The following is a 17,486-nucleotide window of genomic DNA, read 5'->3' as shown; positions in this document are numbered from 1 at the left end:
AACTCCAAACACAATATGTATCAAATTTGATTCAGTTCTAAACAAGCAGTAAAATTAATATTACATCATGCTCCTGGAAAGAATTAGTAATTCCTTATAGGTGAAAAGGTACATTTCACATATATAATTTTTTCTTAAGACAGTTTAAAAGCAGACCAAAATCTAACAAACTTTTCTCTATCAGAAGATAAAAATAATACTTTTGCAGTTGCTTCATGCTGCAACATTTATATTTTAATTTGGAGAAAGGGCAGAGACTTCACTTAAAAAAGCAACAGAAAAAGTTGAGTTTAATCATTTTTCTGGAGTTATTCCATCTTACCTTGGCTTGGAATTCCATAAAGCTCTTCTCTGAACATTGTTTCCTGTCTGAAAGTTAGAAACCAAAACTACAAACTTCTAAGTTCTTCCACTTTATATGGAAATCAATAAGCTAGTTTTAATACTGGACTGAATTTCAACGTTCCGTTCTCTGTTCCTATTTAGCTGAAAGGTATACCTATATCGAGTTTCTATCGATTTTCAACTAGAACTATCAGTTTTGCTGTCAGAGCTCTTTATTTTTGTACATAAAAGGAAGTGGGTTTTGATACTATCTCAATGTTCTTCCTGTCTTACAATGCATTTGAAATAAAGTGATGTCAGATTGAGTGTAAAACCCCTAAATAAGAAAAACGATTAGGCACAGTTTGCTTTACCTTTATTAACAACTGCGACTAATTTGGAACTGCTTTGCTGCATGGTGCTACTATCACTGCTAACTACAAGTTTTCCACTTTAATTTGCACAAGACTACAAAAACAGTCATAAATACACAACTAAAAATGTACATATCTATGCCATATGCCATGTGCATGACTCATGAATGAGAGAAGCACATTCTATGAGACTAAATCCTTCTTCATTATTGGTAGCTCAGTATTTATCCACTTCTTAAGAATACCAGAGCTGCTAGAGTAAACACGAATCCCATATGCTGACATGTGTACTTTTCATCTCCATATTCCAAACACCACATACTGCTCATTCTATTCCCAGTTTAAGACTAACTACAATCAAAAATGAAATTTATAGAACATCTCAACATAATGTAAACTGAGGTTAAATATTCAATATTGTTAACAATTTGAGAATAATGAATCAAAAGCAGTTCAAAAATAATTTATCTGGACCACAATTCTGAATTTGCTATTATCTTGCTGTTAGTATCTTCTATTATTATGTCAAGTGTTGGACAAGATTACGTTATTTTAATCTACCTATTAAGCTACCAACAACGGGGTCCTATTGCTATTTCTTAGATCTTCCTGTGTCATAAAACATTTATCTTAAATTCTTTGAGAGAGCCTTTAACAACCATGTAACAACCACTACTCAAAACAGCTACTGTAGCATATGTGGCTACTGAAAAGTGAAGACCTCCAAGATCATGATTTTGTTTCCAATTTATCTGTCTGGGCTCCTTTAATACTGATTTCCCTGTTTCTAGCCACATCCATAAATTATGAAACTTACTGTTTCTTGAGCCTGATGACTTGGCTTGGTTCCTAATCTTAGATCCAAACTTATTTTTTTTTAAGTTTAACGTGGGGAGACACAGAGGAGAGACAGCCCTTAACACGTTTGGCTCCACCCTTCCAAAAAAGGTCCTTAGTGCATACAGGAATAGAAGGCTCTGGACCGCACCTCCTTTCACTACTGACAGGGGTTACTTTAAAAATATATATCAGAATACTGGTCAGAGGTCCTGACTGTCTTGTCTTTATTTCATTTGTTTCCAACAGTTGAGGTCTGGGTTGCTCTCTAAGTGGTTGTGATCTTAAAGCAAAACTCCTCAATTCTCTCCAGGAGTAGCACACACATGAACATAAGGATGATAATGAATAAGACTATTTTTCTAATATAGTTCTATACTGATAGTTTTAAAGGCACTTAATGAGTCAAGTATTCTAACAAACATAACTCTAGCTTCTAGATCCAAAGACAGCTCATCTAAAACTCCCACTTTAGAGGATATCCAAGCTAGGAAAACTCTTAAATGTCTATTTTGCTCTGGAAAATTAGTCCAGAGCAAAAAAAATTTTGTATCAGTTCTTACAAAGGCACCACACTATGAGTTGGCTTATAATCTGCCTTGCCATATATGGCAAAATTTACTAATATCTGGATAAAAACAATTTTCCCTTTTCAAGACTGACAAGAAGCTACAGATAATTAGAAAGAACAGGCAATACAATGTATCCTTAAGTGGAAAATCCATCCTAGGGAAGCTACAGCAATGAAGACATTATTCTTTAAAGAAAGTTTTTTGGGTAAACTGTGAAGCAGACACCAAGCAGAGGATCAGAGCAAAGACCACCAGACTAAATTTAGTCTTTGCTAATAGGAATGAAAAGCATTCTTTTCCTAGTAAGGAAAGAGGTGTTAGAGTAATAAGTGATCAAATTTTAGAAAGAGAGGATTAAAAAGGCAAATAAAATGAGAGCATCCTAATAAAAGGCTACAGGTGGCCAAGAGCTGAAAATAAACCCAAGTCAAATCTAGAGCCATGTTGTCCAATGTGGTAGCCACTAGCCACATGTGGCTATTTATAAATTTAAGTTAAAATTAAAAATTCAGTTCTTTGGTTGCACTAGCCATATTTCAAGTGCTCACTAGACACATGTAGCTAGTGGCTACTGTGTTGGGTTGGACAGCATTGAGATAGAACATTTCCATGAGTACAAGAAATTTGATTGGACAGTACTGATTTAAAGGGTAAGGTAAAGAGACTGACTGATCTGGGGTCTGAAAAAAGAGAACTACCAACAGAGGCATTTGCCCTATAGCATTCAGTACTTTATAGAGGGATCAGGTGGATTTACCTTTCCTTTTCCACCTGCTCTTTTTTCCCTCCTTGTTGCTGCCACCATCACTGCTGCTGCTGCTGTTCTCAGAACTCTGAGAATCTGACTGACCATCACTGCTTTCTTCTGAACCTTCTGATAGCTCTTTCACCCCATCCGGCACATCTTTCTGAAAACGTAGGCATCCAATTAGGATTAAGCATTACCATTACAGCAAATAAGAATTAAATCTCTGATATGCATTGTTGCAAATTAATTGTGCTGATTAATTTTTAGTATTATAGGATTGAAAAGCAGAACTAGCAATATTTTCTGAATTCCTGTCATCTCTCTTCTTAGGGTCAAATTAGCTAATGTTTCCATCTATATCCAAAGGTAAAAGTTTCACATGACAATCACATGCAGGCAAAACTAGAGGCTTAAATTAGACAAAAAAGTAAATGATTAAATATTCAGGATAAAAAAAAAAACTATGTAAGAACAATTTTGTGAAACGTGTACATCCATCATCCATGTAAAATATGTATGTATTTGTGTATGTTAGTATCATGTATTGTGAATTCAATTAAGAATCCGGATAGCAAGGGATAATACATTATTTGAATCTAACTGGTTCCTGATTATTGGTTATTAAGTAGCAAGAATCAAACATAAAAGAAATTCTTTTTTTTTTAATCATGTGAATCTTTGGTTTCTGCACTGGATGGTGAGAATGTTAGTCAGAAAGGATAGCTGTGTCAGCATAGTATGTGAGTGATACAACAAGATAGTTGAAAGATCAAGAACTAAGAAATTAAGACTTTCTGGGTTTAAATTCTGGCTTTATATTTTCCTAACTGTGTAGCCTTGGTCAAATTCTTAACCTCTCATGCCTCGGTTTCCCTGTCCAAAAGGATAATAGTACCGACCTTAAAAGATCACTCTGAAATTAAATGAATTAATAAGTGTAAAATGCTTAGAATAATTCCTGGCATATGATAAGAGCTCAATAAATATGAGCTCTATGTATTTATGTAGTATACAAAAACATACACATATAAACACATTAATGTTATTTCTAAGTTATTTTTCCTCTCAATATTTTGATTCTTTTTCCTCTCAATATTTTTTTTATTTTCCTACATAATTTTTATAATCAGATAAAAATTAATTTTGACATTTGACCCTCCTACCTACAACTGGTACTCATAATGTAGCTAAGACAGTAAACTCTGATCTAGTCAGGAACTGTTATTTTCCACTTATGTTTATATTCTAATGCCATTCTTGTTATACGCTTTCTTAAAATACATACCCCATATTTTTCTATTCTACCTTCAAAATACAAAACAACTTTTACAGAGTTAGTTGCCAGCCATACTTCTTAACCTGAAGGTTCAACAAGTATTTTAAATTCAAATATAACTAACTTCTTTTCTTAAACTTGTGATTCCCTCCAGGATCAACTGCTAATGCCCCGAATCTTAGAATTATTTCACCCCTTCACCCACTCCAAAAAGTATATATTTTATTTCTCTAATGTCTTTTGCCTCCCTTTCTTTTACTATGCTCATATTTCGGGCCAATTCTCTCTTCCAAACAACCATAACCATCTTTTTGACAAGTTTTCCTGCTCCATCCCTAAACATATTCTACTTATCTCCCTAAATACAGAGTTGACCATGCTATGCTCCCAAAACCTCTGGTATCTTCTCAACACACACACTCTCCCCAGCCCCTCCTCTCTTTCTCTCTCAAACTGCTCAGTCCGGTTTTTAAAAGCCTCCAAAGTTTGATCTTTACCTAACATTCACCCCAACCCTTACTCTTTACCACGCTGGCCCACATGCAGATCATGGTCTAACCACTCCAATTTACTCTGCTTCCAAACCCACTCTGAATCATTTTGTCGGTGCCTCTGCTTAAGCTATTCCCTTGTCCTGGAAGACCCTTCTTCACATTACTTACCTGTCAAGTTCAACTCATATCTTACAAGTTTAAAAGTTAACAACAAAACAAACACAAAAACTTTCTAAATTCCATTATTCAAAATTAATCTTTATTTCTCTATACTATCACAGTGCTTTATAGTACAGTATATTATAGTGTTTTTGTCAGTGTGCAATTATTTCAATAACTATGTGAGCTTCAAGAACTCGGGGACCACACTTTATCCTTCTTTCAAGCCTCTACAGTGTCCAGCAAAGACTATGTATTTAGTAAATGTTATTAACAATATAGAAAGTCTAGAACAGCTTAACTCTAAAAGAAACGCAGAAAGCTCCATGTGCGACTATAGCTCTGTAACCTCAGGAGGTTCAACAAAGTATAAAAAAAAGAGGTATTATAGGTAAGTGAGATCTTTTTAATGTCAGTGGGCTTCACATAACCACTGAACAAATGGATGACTACAGCTCAAAGCTAAAACAGAAAGAGGGGACAGAGTCCCACATACACGGACATTGTCATTGCATACTAAGCATTAATTCTCCTGCTGATAAATTTCCTTTGGGAAACAACACCTCTCCTCAATTTATCTGGCTTGAATGGGCTTACCCTCAACCTCACATCAAGGGTGATCATGAACCTAAGAGTGGCCAATAAGCAGATCAGTACATTTGGCAAAGGTGGTCATTCAGGTACAGATAATATGGGCCAAGCCAAATCAATTAAGCCAAATCAAAACTAACAGAAGGGCTTCTGCTTTAGTTCCTAAGACTCTTGGCTCTCTGAACATACAGTTTGCAGAATGGGGGTTGGGAATGAAGTCAAGTACAATGAGAGAACATGCCTGAGAATGAAGCCAAAAGACAGTAAAGAGACCTGATAACATCCTTGCTATCAACTGTTACCAATCCCTGATAACATCATTTCAGCTCCTAGACCCAGGAAGAGTTTCCTAGAACTTTCAGTTATGAGAACTAATAAATTGTTTTACTCAAGTTCATTTGAGTTGGTTTTCCTGTTTGTAACTGAAAGGACACTGAGGTCAAGGCCCTTTCTAAGTGCAGGAATAAGAAATTAGCAAGCTTGCTGTGGTAAAAAAAAAAACATGGGCTTGGGAATTCAGTCAGATCTGGGTTCAGATTCTGTTGTGATACTATTTGGCCAACACTGGACAAAAAAATCCAATCTTCTGAACTTCACCTTTCTCAATTATAGAAAGGGAATAACAGCAACAATTCTGAATTGTAACAAAGAATTAAATGAGAAAGTAACATAAAGCATCAAGGTTGTATGCTCCTCTGTAACACTCATTATTATTCGAATGTTGTGAAGCCTTTGATAAAGCTACTGGAAGTCATTTTCACTTCACCCTTTCGAGATAGTGTTATGATAAAGAATAAAATATAAATTTACTTCTCTGATCTACGTACAGATAGTTACAGATTAATAAAAAAAATATATTGAATACAGGGTGGAAAATATTATTTCTCTTCCTGATAATAAGCTCTTTGAGAATAGAATTCTGTCTCTATTATATAGTCACTTCATGTTTTTACTTTTAAATGACTCTCTAACAAAAATATTTACCTTCAAAGTGTATACTCCCATTCTACCTGGAACCTTATAGAAGATGCCCTCTTCACCTCGGGAGTTTGTATGCAGCATTGCATTCAAGCATGCAAGAGGGGAAGTCCCACTGCAAAAGAAAAAAAAAACAAAAAAGAAGACGACGACGACAATGAACACAATGATTAGTTTCTGTCTCTAAATATCCAATGTAACACTGACCTAAGATAAAATTAACTGGTCAACAGTCATTTGACATAAATACTTTTTATAAACTATAAAGTCTATCAATCCACGGAAAAGCTGCCATGGAGAAAATGAATATAGAATTCACTCCCACACATCTAAGAAAACAATAATAATTCTTTAATTTTCTTAATCCTCATCCAGTATCTAACATTTAAGCTAAGAAAAATTTGTTTCAGAAGTATCACAAATATATTATATAAAGAGTCTATTTAATTTACAGTTTTGTCAATTATATCTCAGTGAAACCAAAAAATTTTTTTTAAAAAAGGCGATTTCAGTTAGCACAAGTTTTAAATGTCCAGAAGTAAAACAGAGGGGAAAGGAATACACACAGATCCAAATAAAAAACATTAATCTCTTGTCTACTGCTACAGTAGATTAAATCTGATCTGTGAAACAGACGCACTTCCATGGTCTCTTTTTACTTATTTTTTATTGCAATATAATTGACATGTATCGCAAAAAAAATAAGAAACAGTTTCATGTGTATAACATAATGATTCCATATTTGTGTGGATGATCTCTTGTATTCAGACCTATCACGAGATCACTTAAAAGTAGGCTTTGGAATAGTTATTTATCTTCTATGAAGCAACTTGGTTAAATGTTTACTAATTCTAACATATATTTCCCATATTGGCTAGGGTTTTAGGTATATAATAAATTGCCTGTAAAAAATATAATTACTTTCCTAATTGTAATCAGATTTCATTTTCCTATCTTTTTGTAATTATCTAACAAAACAAGCAGCAATATAAATGGAGATGTGTGGCAAGTTTAAATTTAAAACGAAAATTCTCACAAAATCTTAGGGATAAGGCAGATTATTTGCACATTTCTAGCTCTTCTCTCTCTCAGTTAGTTCTCTGCCAGTATGACTCAACAACCCTAATAAGCCTACCAGAAGCTGCTGCTAATCTTGGGTATTTTAACCACTTTTAATGACTGTCCTTATTTCATCAACATATTGTTAACCATTTTCAGTTGTTATGAGAGATATCATTTATTGTGCTAGGTGTACTGTTACACTCAAGATTATTCTTAAGGTTGTTTGTCCTTGTATACAATTCCCCCAAATAGCTGTGCTTTTACTTTCTTGTATTTAATTTTCTAGTTTTATCTGTTTTTTCCTGTGTTAGTGACTTTATTATTCTTAATTTAAGGAGTTTCAGAAAAATGACATACATTTTCTTAGAGCTCAGTGGCTTGATTTTTCTTTTTTTAATTAAATGCCCTAGAACATCTGTAACAGTTATTTGCTTCTTTAAACTCCACCAGCTTAACTAGACTCTTGATGCATTCTAAAATTCCAGTAGCTCTCAAAGTGTTATTTTGAACAGAAGTCAGATTCCTTTCAGATATGGTATTTTATGACCTGAAAATCAGTGGGTTTCAAACCTGATACTGCATCTGAATCTCACAAGTAGCTTTTTAGAAAAGCATTTTTTTCCTCTAGTGGTTCTAATGTTTAAATTTTGGGATGGGACTCAGAGCATATATATTTTTAAAAAGCTCCACAGGTAAGTATAATGCTAGCCAGGGATAAAAATGATTGTGGTAAACATTATATATATTACATACATTTGGCTGTCTTTGGGTAATGTGAAAGTGTTGAGGATCAAACACTAGAAAGAAGATAGAGGACAACAAAGAAAATAAATAAAAACTTTTTGCTGAAGAAAGATTTGAGTGTCTCTAGGTTGATTTTCATACTTATGTTTATCTAATTTGGTTATTTCCATATTAAAAATATACATAATATAATTCCAGTTAGAATCCCAAAGTTTATATCAATAAATATATAAAAATTGCCAAGAAATTTCTAGGGGAAAAAATTATGGGAGAACTGCTTAAGAAGGTATTAAAATATACTCTAAGTCACTATTATTGAAGCACTATATTTCTGGGACAGAATATATAGGCAAATGAGCACTGTTATAGACTGTTGGTAGAACAAAATAGAAGATGCAGAAACAGATCATAATAAATGTAAAAGGTACTATATATGTGTAGTAGGAAGAAAAACAGTGTCATTATATAGTCACCTATGGTTCCACCTGTGGTTTGATTACTTGGCATCTGTTCCCTCTTCTTCTAGAGACAGTACCTAAAATTTCCCATGAAACATTATCCCTCTCCCACTCTCCCTCAAATGATTGAGATGGACTTATTAACCCCATGCTTATCACAGGTGTAAGTCCAAACGGTTAAGCAAGCATTTCCTGGTTGGAAAAGCCACCCGGCATTTCTGTATGCATCCTACTCCCCACCCCTACAGTGACAAAATCAGGAACAGACACATGACTCAATCCGGCCAACAATCTAAGGTGCTGTTTACTTGGGTATTAGGGAAAAGAAACTTTCTTTTCAGGGAAGTGTCAGAAAGAGACTCTTCTGCTGAGTAGTATGAAGTAATTCCGAAAACTTCCATAGTCATCATGTGACTATGAGGGAAGTATCTGGAACTGGGGTGGCACAACACGCAGGACAGACAAAAGAGACCTAAGTAAGGATTACCGGGAAAAATTCAACACCAAAAGAGACAGAACTGAGAAAAAGAGGTAAACAGCAACATATTTTTCAGCAGTATTACTTTTGCCACTGTATCAAGCCTTGCCTTGGGAATTTTGTTGAGCATTTAAGTCACAAGACCTGAGAGTCCTAAATAAAAGTTTATTTAATAAGTAGTGATGGCTTATCATGTTGTACATCTGGGGGAAATAATTCTCACAATATATACAAAAACATATTCCAAATAGATTAAAGGCCAAAATGTAAAGAGTAAAAGGTATTAAAAGAAAATAGTATAACCTACAGATACAGAAACTTTTCTACATGAGAGAAAACCTTAAAAATTTTTTAAAAAAAGAAACATATAGACTAAATAAAAATAATATGATCAACAAAGTGATAAATGTATACAAGCTGAAACAGGTCACTGCAAAGCAAATGCCAGAAAAAAAATTAATAATCCTAAGAGCCTCTTTTAAGAAAACACAAACCACCAAACAGAAAAAATAGATAAACGATATGAACAAATGATCATAAAACATGCAATGTAAATGGCCAACAGAACACATGAAAAGAAGCCCAAACTTAATAGTGGTCAAAGGAAAACAAATTAAATCAATATACCATTAGACTGGGAGAAATCGAATGGATTAAAATCTTGGCAGTATTGTACTATAGTTATGTAAGATGTGACCACTAGAGGAAGCTGGGGGAGGTATACATGGGATTATTTTTATAATTTCCTGTCGACTTATAACTACTTTAAAATTTTTAAAAATGAATTGATAAAATCCATTGCTGGTAAGGATATAGGCAAATGGGCACTCTTACAGACTGTTGGTGGGACTAACAACTGCCACCTGCCCCCACTCCACCCTCTAATTTCTCAATTCTGACTTAGAAATGTAACATGGAAGTATCCATTAAAATAAAAAATATTAGAGGCCACTGATCCAACAATCTCACTTTAATCCTACAAAAATAAGGCCACAAGAACTTAGGGTCATATATGCAAAGATCAGCCACAGCATCATTAAAAGTATCAAAACACTGAAAATGACTTCGAAGTCTATTAATACAGGAATGGTTGACCATATGTTAGTAAAGTAACCAACAGAATATAAAACAATAACAGCTACATTAACAGTAAAAGAAGTGCTAGATTCCAAGAAGCATTCTGTTTAGCCTTCACAATTCTTTTGAGACAGGCAAAATTATTTAACCATTAACAAAAAAACTAACATATATAGAGAATTAGGTAAGCTGTTCAAGAGCACATTAATTAGTAAAGAGTGAAGCCAAAATTCCAATGAGAAAAAAAAGAAACAGGAAAGAGACCATTTAAAAAGAACATATAACTAAGTGAAAACACAAACAAACAAACAAAAACATGCTATAATGTGTAGTTCAATAACCTATCTGGTAAAAGTTTGTCCCAACTAATGGTATTCAATTTCAATAGTAAGTATCCACCCTGTTTATGCCAATAAACTAGGGTCTGTGGATCTAAAGGGGAAAGCCTTCTTAGAAAGTTTTCAGAATCTAAAAGAGAAAAGACAAGGGAACAAGTAACCACAGCACACTGCAATTTAATCAGTGCTATTAATATACACACAAGTCCACAATCCCTGATGCAAACTGAAGGCCAAATATTTCAGACATAAAAATCTTCTAGATTTTAGAAAGGTAACACAATACGCCATATGTGATGTACTACCACCAGCATCCCATAATTAAATACAGTTTAATATATGAATAAGTCACACTAAGTGGGGTAAACAAAGATTATATACAGTTTCATGTCAGTTCAGGAGAAGTGTTGTCAAATGTGTTTTGGTAACAACTGTATGGAAAAAACTTTTTTAAGCATTTTGAATTTGGGAATTATGAAATAGACTACAGATCTGTATATACAAAGTGCTTTAAGTCGGAGAGAAACAAACAATCTGGTTTAGGGTTTAGGTGCCAGAATCAAAACAAAACAAAACCCCAACCCAAACCAAACCAATAAAACCCTTAATAGTAAAACCAATAAAATGAAAGTAAATGGCACACACATCTGGTGAAAAGATGTGGTGAAAGAGATACAGATACCATCATAATATTTTCCTTGCAAGTCTGGGTATAATTTTCCTTTGAAGGAAATAAGAAAGTTTTGAAAAATCCACAAGATATACAGAACACTGTACCATTTAAGACAAAAATTTAGATTTTATTTCAGAAAAATTACAAAAAGAGAGTCCAGTGTTTAATTTTAATGAAGCAATGGCAGAGAAGTAAAAATAAGACACACTGATCATAATGGCAGGAATATATCTTCGAGGGAAGTAACTCCAGAATTACATAAATAAAAATAACTGAATAACTTGAAGAAACAGGCATCATCTGCATGAGTGATATAAACTCTGGTACTGAGATCAATACCAATGTAGTCAAGTACAGTTGACTCTTGAACAATGTAGGGGTTAGAGGAACTGATCCCCCACCCCGCTGCAGTCGAAAATCCATGTGTAACTTTTTACTTCCCAAAACTTAAGTTTTGCTATATGCAGGGGATTGGTTCCAGGATCCTCACAGATACAAAATCCCCTATAAAAAATAGTGTAGATCAATGCACAGAGTCAGCCCTCCACATCCACAGACACCCAACCGCAGATCAAAAACAGTACAGATATTTATTGAAAAAAATCCACACATAAAGTGGACTGCACAGCTCAAATCCATGTTGTTTGAGGGTCAACTGTAAACACGCTATGAAGTAAGTCCTAACACCCAAAGCAGTTGAAGCAAGAATACCTCAAAAGATTACATAACTATCATGAGACAATACAGCTTCTAATTTTTCTTGTCCATGCTCAAGAGATCGGAGTTGAAGAAGTGGAAGAGGAGGATGTTCTTTTAAGGAAAGGAACAAACACAACACTCTAAGTTTACGCTAAACCTACCTCACGTAAGGAAAAATACTCAGGTGTTTCATTTACAAGGCCCAAGAACAGTCATATAGCCTTATTTTGTTCTCTCTGCAGTAAAAGAAGTTCCCAGGCAGTAGTTAGTAGGGCTGAAAGACCTGACATCTATGATTACACTGTTCAGATAAAGCAAAAACGGTAACTCATAAAAGGAGACATCACTTGCATGGCAAAAAGAACCAGGCTTATGTATTCATACCAGTCTGAATTCGGATCTCATTATGGCCCTGAGTGAGTCATTTTAAATATACTTAATCTTAATTTTCTCAATTCCAAAAGATTTTCTCGTCTCTATTTCATAAAGGAAGTAATACTACCTACTTTGTAATTTGGGACAAAGTATAAGTCACAGAAATGACATTCAGGAACTGCAGTAGTGACCTTAACAACTTGCTTCCCGACTCCACTCCCGTGGTGTTCCAGTGTTACCTATCTCAAGCGATAGCAATTTCACCCTCACCCTCATCAACCTCCCACTCTGAAGCCAGAGTGACTTTTAAAAACACATACCAAAAAAAAAAAAATCACAATCATGACACCTCTGCCCAGCTTAAATTTCATCCATGATATCATAATGATTCTTAGAATAAAGTCCAGAGTTATCAGTGTGATCTAACCATGACCATTCTCTTACATCGTCTGTGCTCTAGCATTCTTTCCATTTTGAATCTTATAATTCTTCTGACTTCTTGGCCTTTACGGGAGCTAATACTTCGGCTTGCAGTGATAACCCTCATCTTTTCTCCTCGCAAGCTTCAAATCACTCTAAAGATTTCAGCCTTAATGTCTCTTGTTTGAGGAAGTCACTCCAATATTGAATAAAAACCAACACTTCTCCTAAATACATATAATTTATAACTACGTATATTGTAATGAAAACAATTTAATGTGTGACTACATTGTGGGCCAGCCAGATTCAATGTGTGATTTCATTTAAACTCTCTGGGAAGCAGATTCTCTCCTCTCATCTACATTTGAACCCAAAAGCATATAGGCTCCAGGACCTACAAGTGTAATCCTGAAATTATGATGGATGAGCCTGATGAAAATGGAACAAAAATGAAGGAAGCAGAGCTGAGACACTGATCCAACTGCTGGGATTCCTAAATCAAGTTTTGCCTGTTTTTTTTTTTTCCACTTATGTTACATGAGTAATTTAATATCTAACCCAATTTATATTGCATTTCTTGTTATTTACAACTAAAAATATCTTAACTGGTAAAAAAAATACCTAAGTCAAAGCACCCAAACTGACGGATATGAAAGAGAAACAGAAGATAAGTATAGGAGAATATTCAAAGGTAACAAATCTCTCCTACCAATGAGAAAATATTGTTTATGAATAAGATAAAATGATAAGATAATAATATGATAATGTAAGAAGAGGCATATTAACATAACTATCATTCAAGTCTACGGTCCTAACACAGAGGCTGAAGATGAAACTGAAAGCTTTTATGCACATATCCAAGAAATCGATCACATGCCAAAACAAGACGTGCTGATAATTACAGGTGACTAGAACGCAAAAGTAGGAAATAAAGCAGAATCAAATGTTGCTGGAAATTTTGGACTGGGGTCAGAAATGAAGCAAGAGATTGGCTTGGAGATTTCTGTAAAGTCAAGAACTTGTTGCAAACACAAGCTTCAAACAACTGAACAGGCAACTGTATACACAGACATCATCAGGTGGCCCACACAGACATGAGACTATGTACCTGGAAGCAGAAGATGGAGAAGGTGTATTGTCTCCCCAAACAAGGCCAGGAGCAGACTGTGGTACTGACCACAAACTGTTAATATCAAACATTAGAGTAAAGCTGAAGAACACTAGGAGAATCAAGTGCCAAAATATAATGTAAGTAACATTTCTGATGAATTAAAAGTCCACATAAAAAAACAGATTTGCATTGATAAACTTAACTGACCAAGAACCAGAAGAACTGTGGACTGAAACTAGAAAAATTATTAGGGAAAACAATGCGAGAAATAAAAAGAAAAATTGAGATGGATGACAGAAGAAACACTAAAAATTGTTAGAGACAAGCAAAAGGTGCCAAAAGCAGGGTTAGAATCCTGAATGCAGACTATCAAGAAAAAAACAAAGAGAACTATTATAATAGTCAACGTAAAGAGGTAGACAAGAACAGGAAAGGGAAAACAAGAGACCACTGCCAGAATATTCAAGAACTAGAAGGGAATTTCTACCTTAAATGGAACAAGAAATGCTGGTTCTTCAAGCCAGATTCATAAAAGGAAGAGGCACTCAAGATCTAATTGTGCGCATTCACTGGATATTGGAGTGCTCCAAAAATTTGATAAGGTCAGTCTATTTTATAGACTACAGGAAAGCCTCTGTGTTGATCAGAAAGAGCTATGGGTGGCTCTGAAAGACATGGGCACGCCTCAGCACTCAACTGTCCTGATGCACAACCTGCACTGTGGACAGGAAGCCACCGTCAAGACAGAATATGGAGACAGAATGATTTCCTGTAGCCAAAGGGGTCAGACAAGGATGCATTTTATCTCCTTATCTGTTTAAATTTTATGTAGAACATATCATATGAAAAACTGGGCTAGACTCAGAGAAAGGAAGAGTGAAATTGGTGGCAGAATATCAATAACTTAAGATAATGATATCAACTTACTGGCAGAAATAACGATTTGAAACTTGTGATGAAAGTGAAAGAAGAACGTGTCAAAGCAGGACTGCATTTGAGCATTAAGAAGACAAAAGTCACAATGACAGAAGAAATACACGACTTTAACATGGACAATAAAGACATTAAAATTGTTAAAGATATTGCTTACCTTGGTTCAGTCATCAATTCGAATGGAGACTGCAGCCAAGAAATCAAGACAAGGCTGAGACTCAGAGGGCAGCAATGGAAGAATTAGGAAAGATCACTCAGCAAAGATGTGTCATTAGAGACCAAAGTTAAGATTATTCACACCCTCATGCTCCCAATTAGTATCTATGGATAGTAGGACAATGAAGAAGGCAGACAGGAAAAAATGAATTCATTTGAAATGTGTTGGAGGAGAGCCCTACGGATATCCTGGACTGCCAGGAAGACGAACCAATGGGTCCCAGAGTAAATTAAGCCCGAAACATCACTGAAGACAAAAATGATAAAACTGAAACTGTCCTACTTTGAGCACATCATGAGAGGGCAGGGTTCTTTAGAAAAGACAATAATTTGGGGGAAAATAGAGGGCAGCAGGAAAAGAGGAAGACCAAACATGAAATGGATTAACTCCGTAAAAGAAACCATAGGCATGAATCTGTTAAGAGCTGAGCAGGGCTGTTGAGGACAGGATATTGTGAACATCATTCAATGATAAAGTCACCGGAAGTCAAAGCCAACGCAATGACGAATAACAAATAATAAAAAGCAAGGTGCCACTCAAACCTGTACAGACTAACTTAAGTGCTCAAACACTCAGAAACATGTATCTTGATTTTTTTCTAAATCTTGAACTTTAAGAATTAAGAATCAAGCCAAGATCTAGGCATGAAAAGCAAAAGTTTTAAATTAAATTTGTTTTCAATTTATCATCTACTCCCTCTATCATGTCACCTTGTAGTACATTAGAATAAGTGAAATATATTTTCCTGGGCTTGGCTACAAGACTTGATTTAGTCAATGAAATTATAGACATGACAGAAAGAGAAGCTAAAATGTGCTTGCATATTTAGCTAACTCCTGAAACTGCCCTGACAACAGACCACTGATTCCAGAACAGAGAACGATCCACAGCCTGGAGCCAAGCCTAGGCAACAATAACCGAATCCCAGGAAATCTAAACACATGAGGAAGAAAAGGAACTATTTTTTGTTATAAGCTGGTGAAATTTTGACATTGTTATGCAGCAAAAACTGACCAATAAAAATAAGCCCTGTATAACTCAGGAACAACTGCTTTCTTAGCAATACGCAATACCAAAAGATAGTAAACAAAATCCTTAAGAAAAGTTAACAAAAAAAATGTATATTTAGCCAAGACGTCACTCAAACAAAGAAGCAATAGAAAGACATTAGTCAGCCCAAAACTCAGGAGAAAAAAAAAGAAAATCACCCATAAACTTAAATCTAGCCAACAAAGAAATGCACCAAAATAAACAATCGGGAATGGATAAAATGGTTTAAAAAGGGGGAAAAGGTAAACAGTTGCAATTAATAAGAGAAATGTAAATGTTTTCTATTTTTTCAACTTTCATTTTAAAAATGATAACGCATCCTCAGAATTTTTCTATTTTCTTTTCCTTCAATGTCAGAGATCATTTGGGAATTAATAACCTAAATGAAGTAAATAAAACATATCAATATACTTCAGTGAAAAAACTGATGCCTACCAATTTTCTTAGTTTCTTCAATTAAATGCAATAAACAATGGTTTTGGTTGCTGAATTACAGAATTCTTTTTCCACTGTACATTTCTTTCATTATTAACTTTGTGGTTTGTTTAGGGGGGTGTTATCAGGTATCGCTTTTACAAAGTATTAAATAGTCCAAAAGTACATGAATTACAAAACAGTGTAACTTCTGAAAGAGTAAGGCTCTTTTTCGAAATCACTTCCTTTGTCACAGGGCAAGCTATTAAAAACAAAACGAAAACTAGAACTGCAGGTAATAGAAGGAAACTAACTGTATTTAGATTGAAGTGAAAGACTTCCAATCAAAGAGGAAGTGAATAGCAAGGTATTTGTTGACCAAGTACAAGAAGGGACACACTCAAAAAGAGAGTCAGTCACAAATGCCCACGAATACAAAGAAAGGGGATACCTATACGTAACATTCAAAGATCAAGAGACAAGGCAAAGATGAAGAAGGCAGGAAGATCTAGTGGTTTTAGAATGAGTATGTTTAGATCATATCACCAAAATTTTTAATCATTTCAATTATATAGTAATGACTTTAGGGAAAAAAATACTTTTTACTTAAAGAGTATCAACAGAAAAGCAATCACATTTTGATAACTTTAAAGCTTGTTATATTGAAATATATTTCTAAATAGAATTACAAACCTATAACAGAATAACTTATGTGTTAAAATTTACCTTTAATCTAAAGTATATTTAGATTATTAGATATTATAAAGTATATTTAGACAAATGATTCATTACACCTCACAACTGTTGAGATACCCATGCTAAATAAAGACCACTTAATAATGTTTGTGTAGGGACTAAACTGCTACTTATCCTCAAGCGATAAAATAAATTATAGTAGAAAATAATCCAGAGAATAAAATAAGGTAATCTATGAAAATAAGATAATCTATGAGTTCACACTGATATAAATAAATGAACAAATCAATGAATAGAAGAGAATTTGTTGAGTAGAATTCTAATTAACAAATATAGAAGAAATGATGGAATTAGAAAATCACCTATGTGGCAATCACATTTCAAGCAA

At 34.5% G+C, this 17,486-nt stretch overlaps 1 protein-coding gene across 4 annotated transcripts in view; it reads right to left on the bottom strand.

Moving 5' to 3' along the window:
- Positions 1-17,486, bottom strand: part of ASXL2 (ASXL transcriptional regulator 2) — a 106,056-nt gene that overhangs the window by 43,188 nt on the left and 45,382 nt on the right. For 3 of the 4 annotated variants that reach the window (XM_039887632.1, XM_039887633.1, XM_039887636.1), the window contains 2 exons: positions 6,360-6,468; positions 2,865-3,015 (listed from right to left, as the gene is read on the bottom strand). In XM_039887632.1, coding sequence (XP_039743566.1) covers positions 2,865-3,015; positions 6,360-6,468 — 260 coding nt within the window. Of the gene's footprint in view, positions 1-2,864; positions 3,016-6,359; positions 6,469-8,168; positions 8,191-17,486 lie in introns of those variants that run through there. The other variant, XM_039887634.1, reaches the window with a different exon arrangement.

Source organism: Pteropus medius, unplaced genomic scaffold (genome assembly GCF_902729225.1).
Source record: "Pteropus medius unplaced genomic scaffold, Ma_sr-lr_union100, whole genome shotgun sequence".
NCBI lineage: Eukaryota > Metazoa > Chordata > Mammalia > Chiroptera > Pteropodidae > Pteropus > Pteropus medius.
The sequence above is the reverse complement of the archived record's forward strand: the minus strand, read 5'-3'. Positions and strand labels throughout refer to the sequence as shown.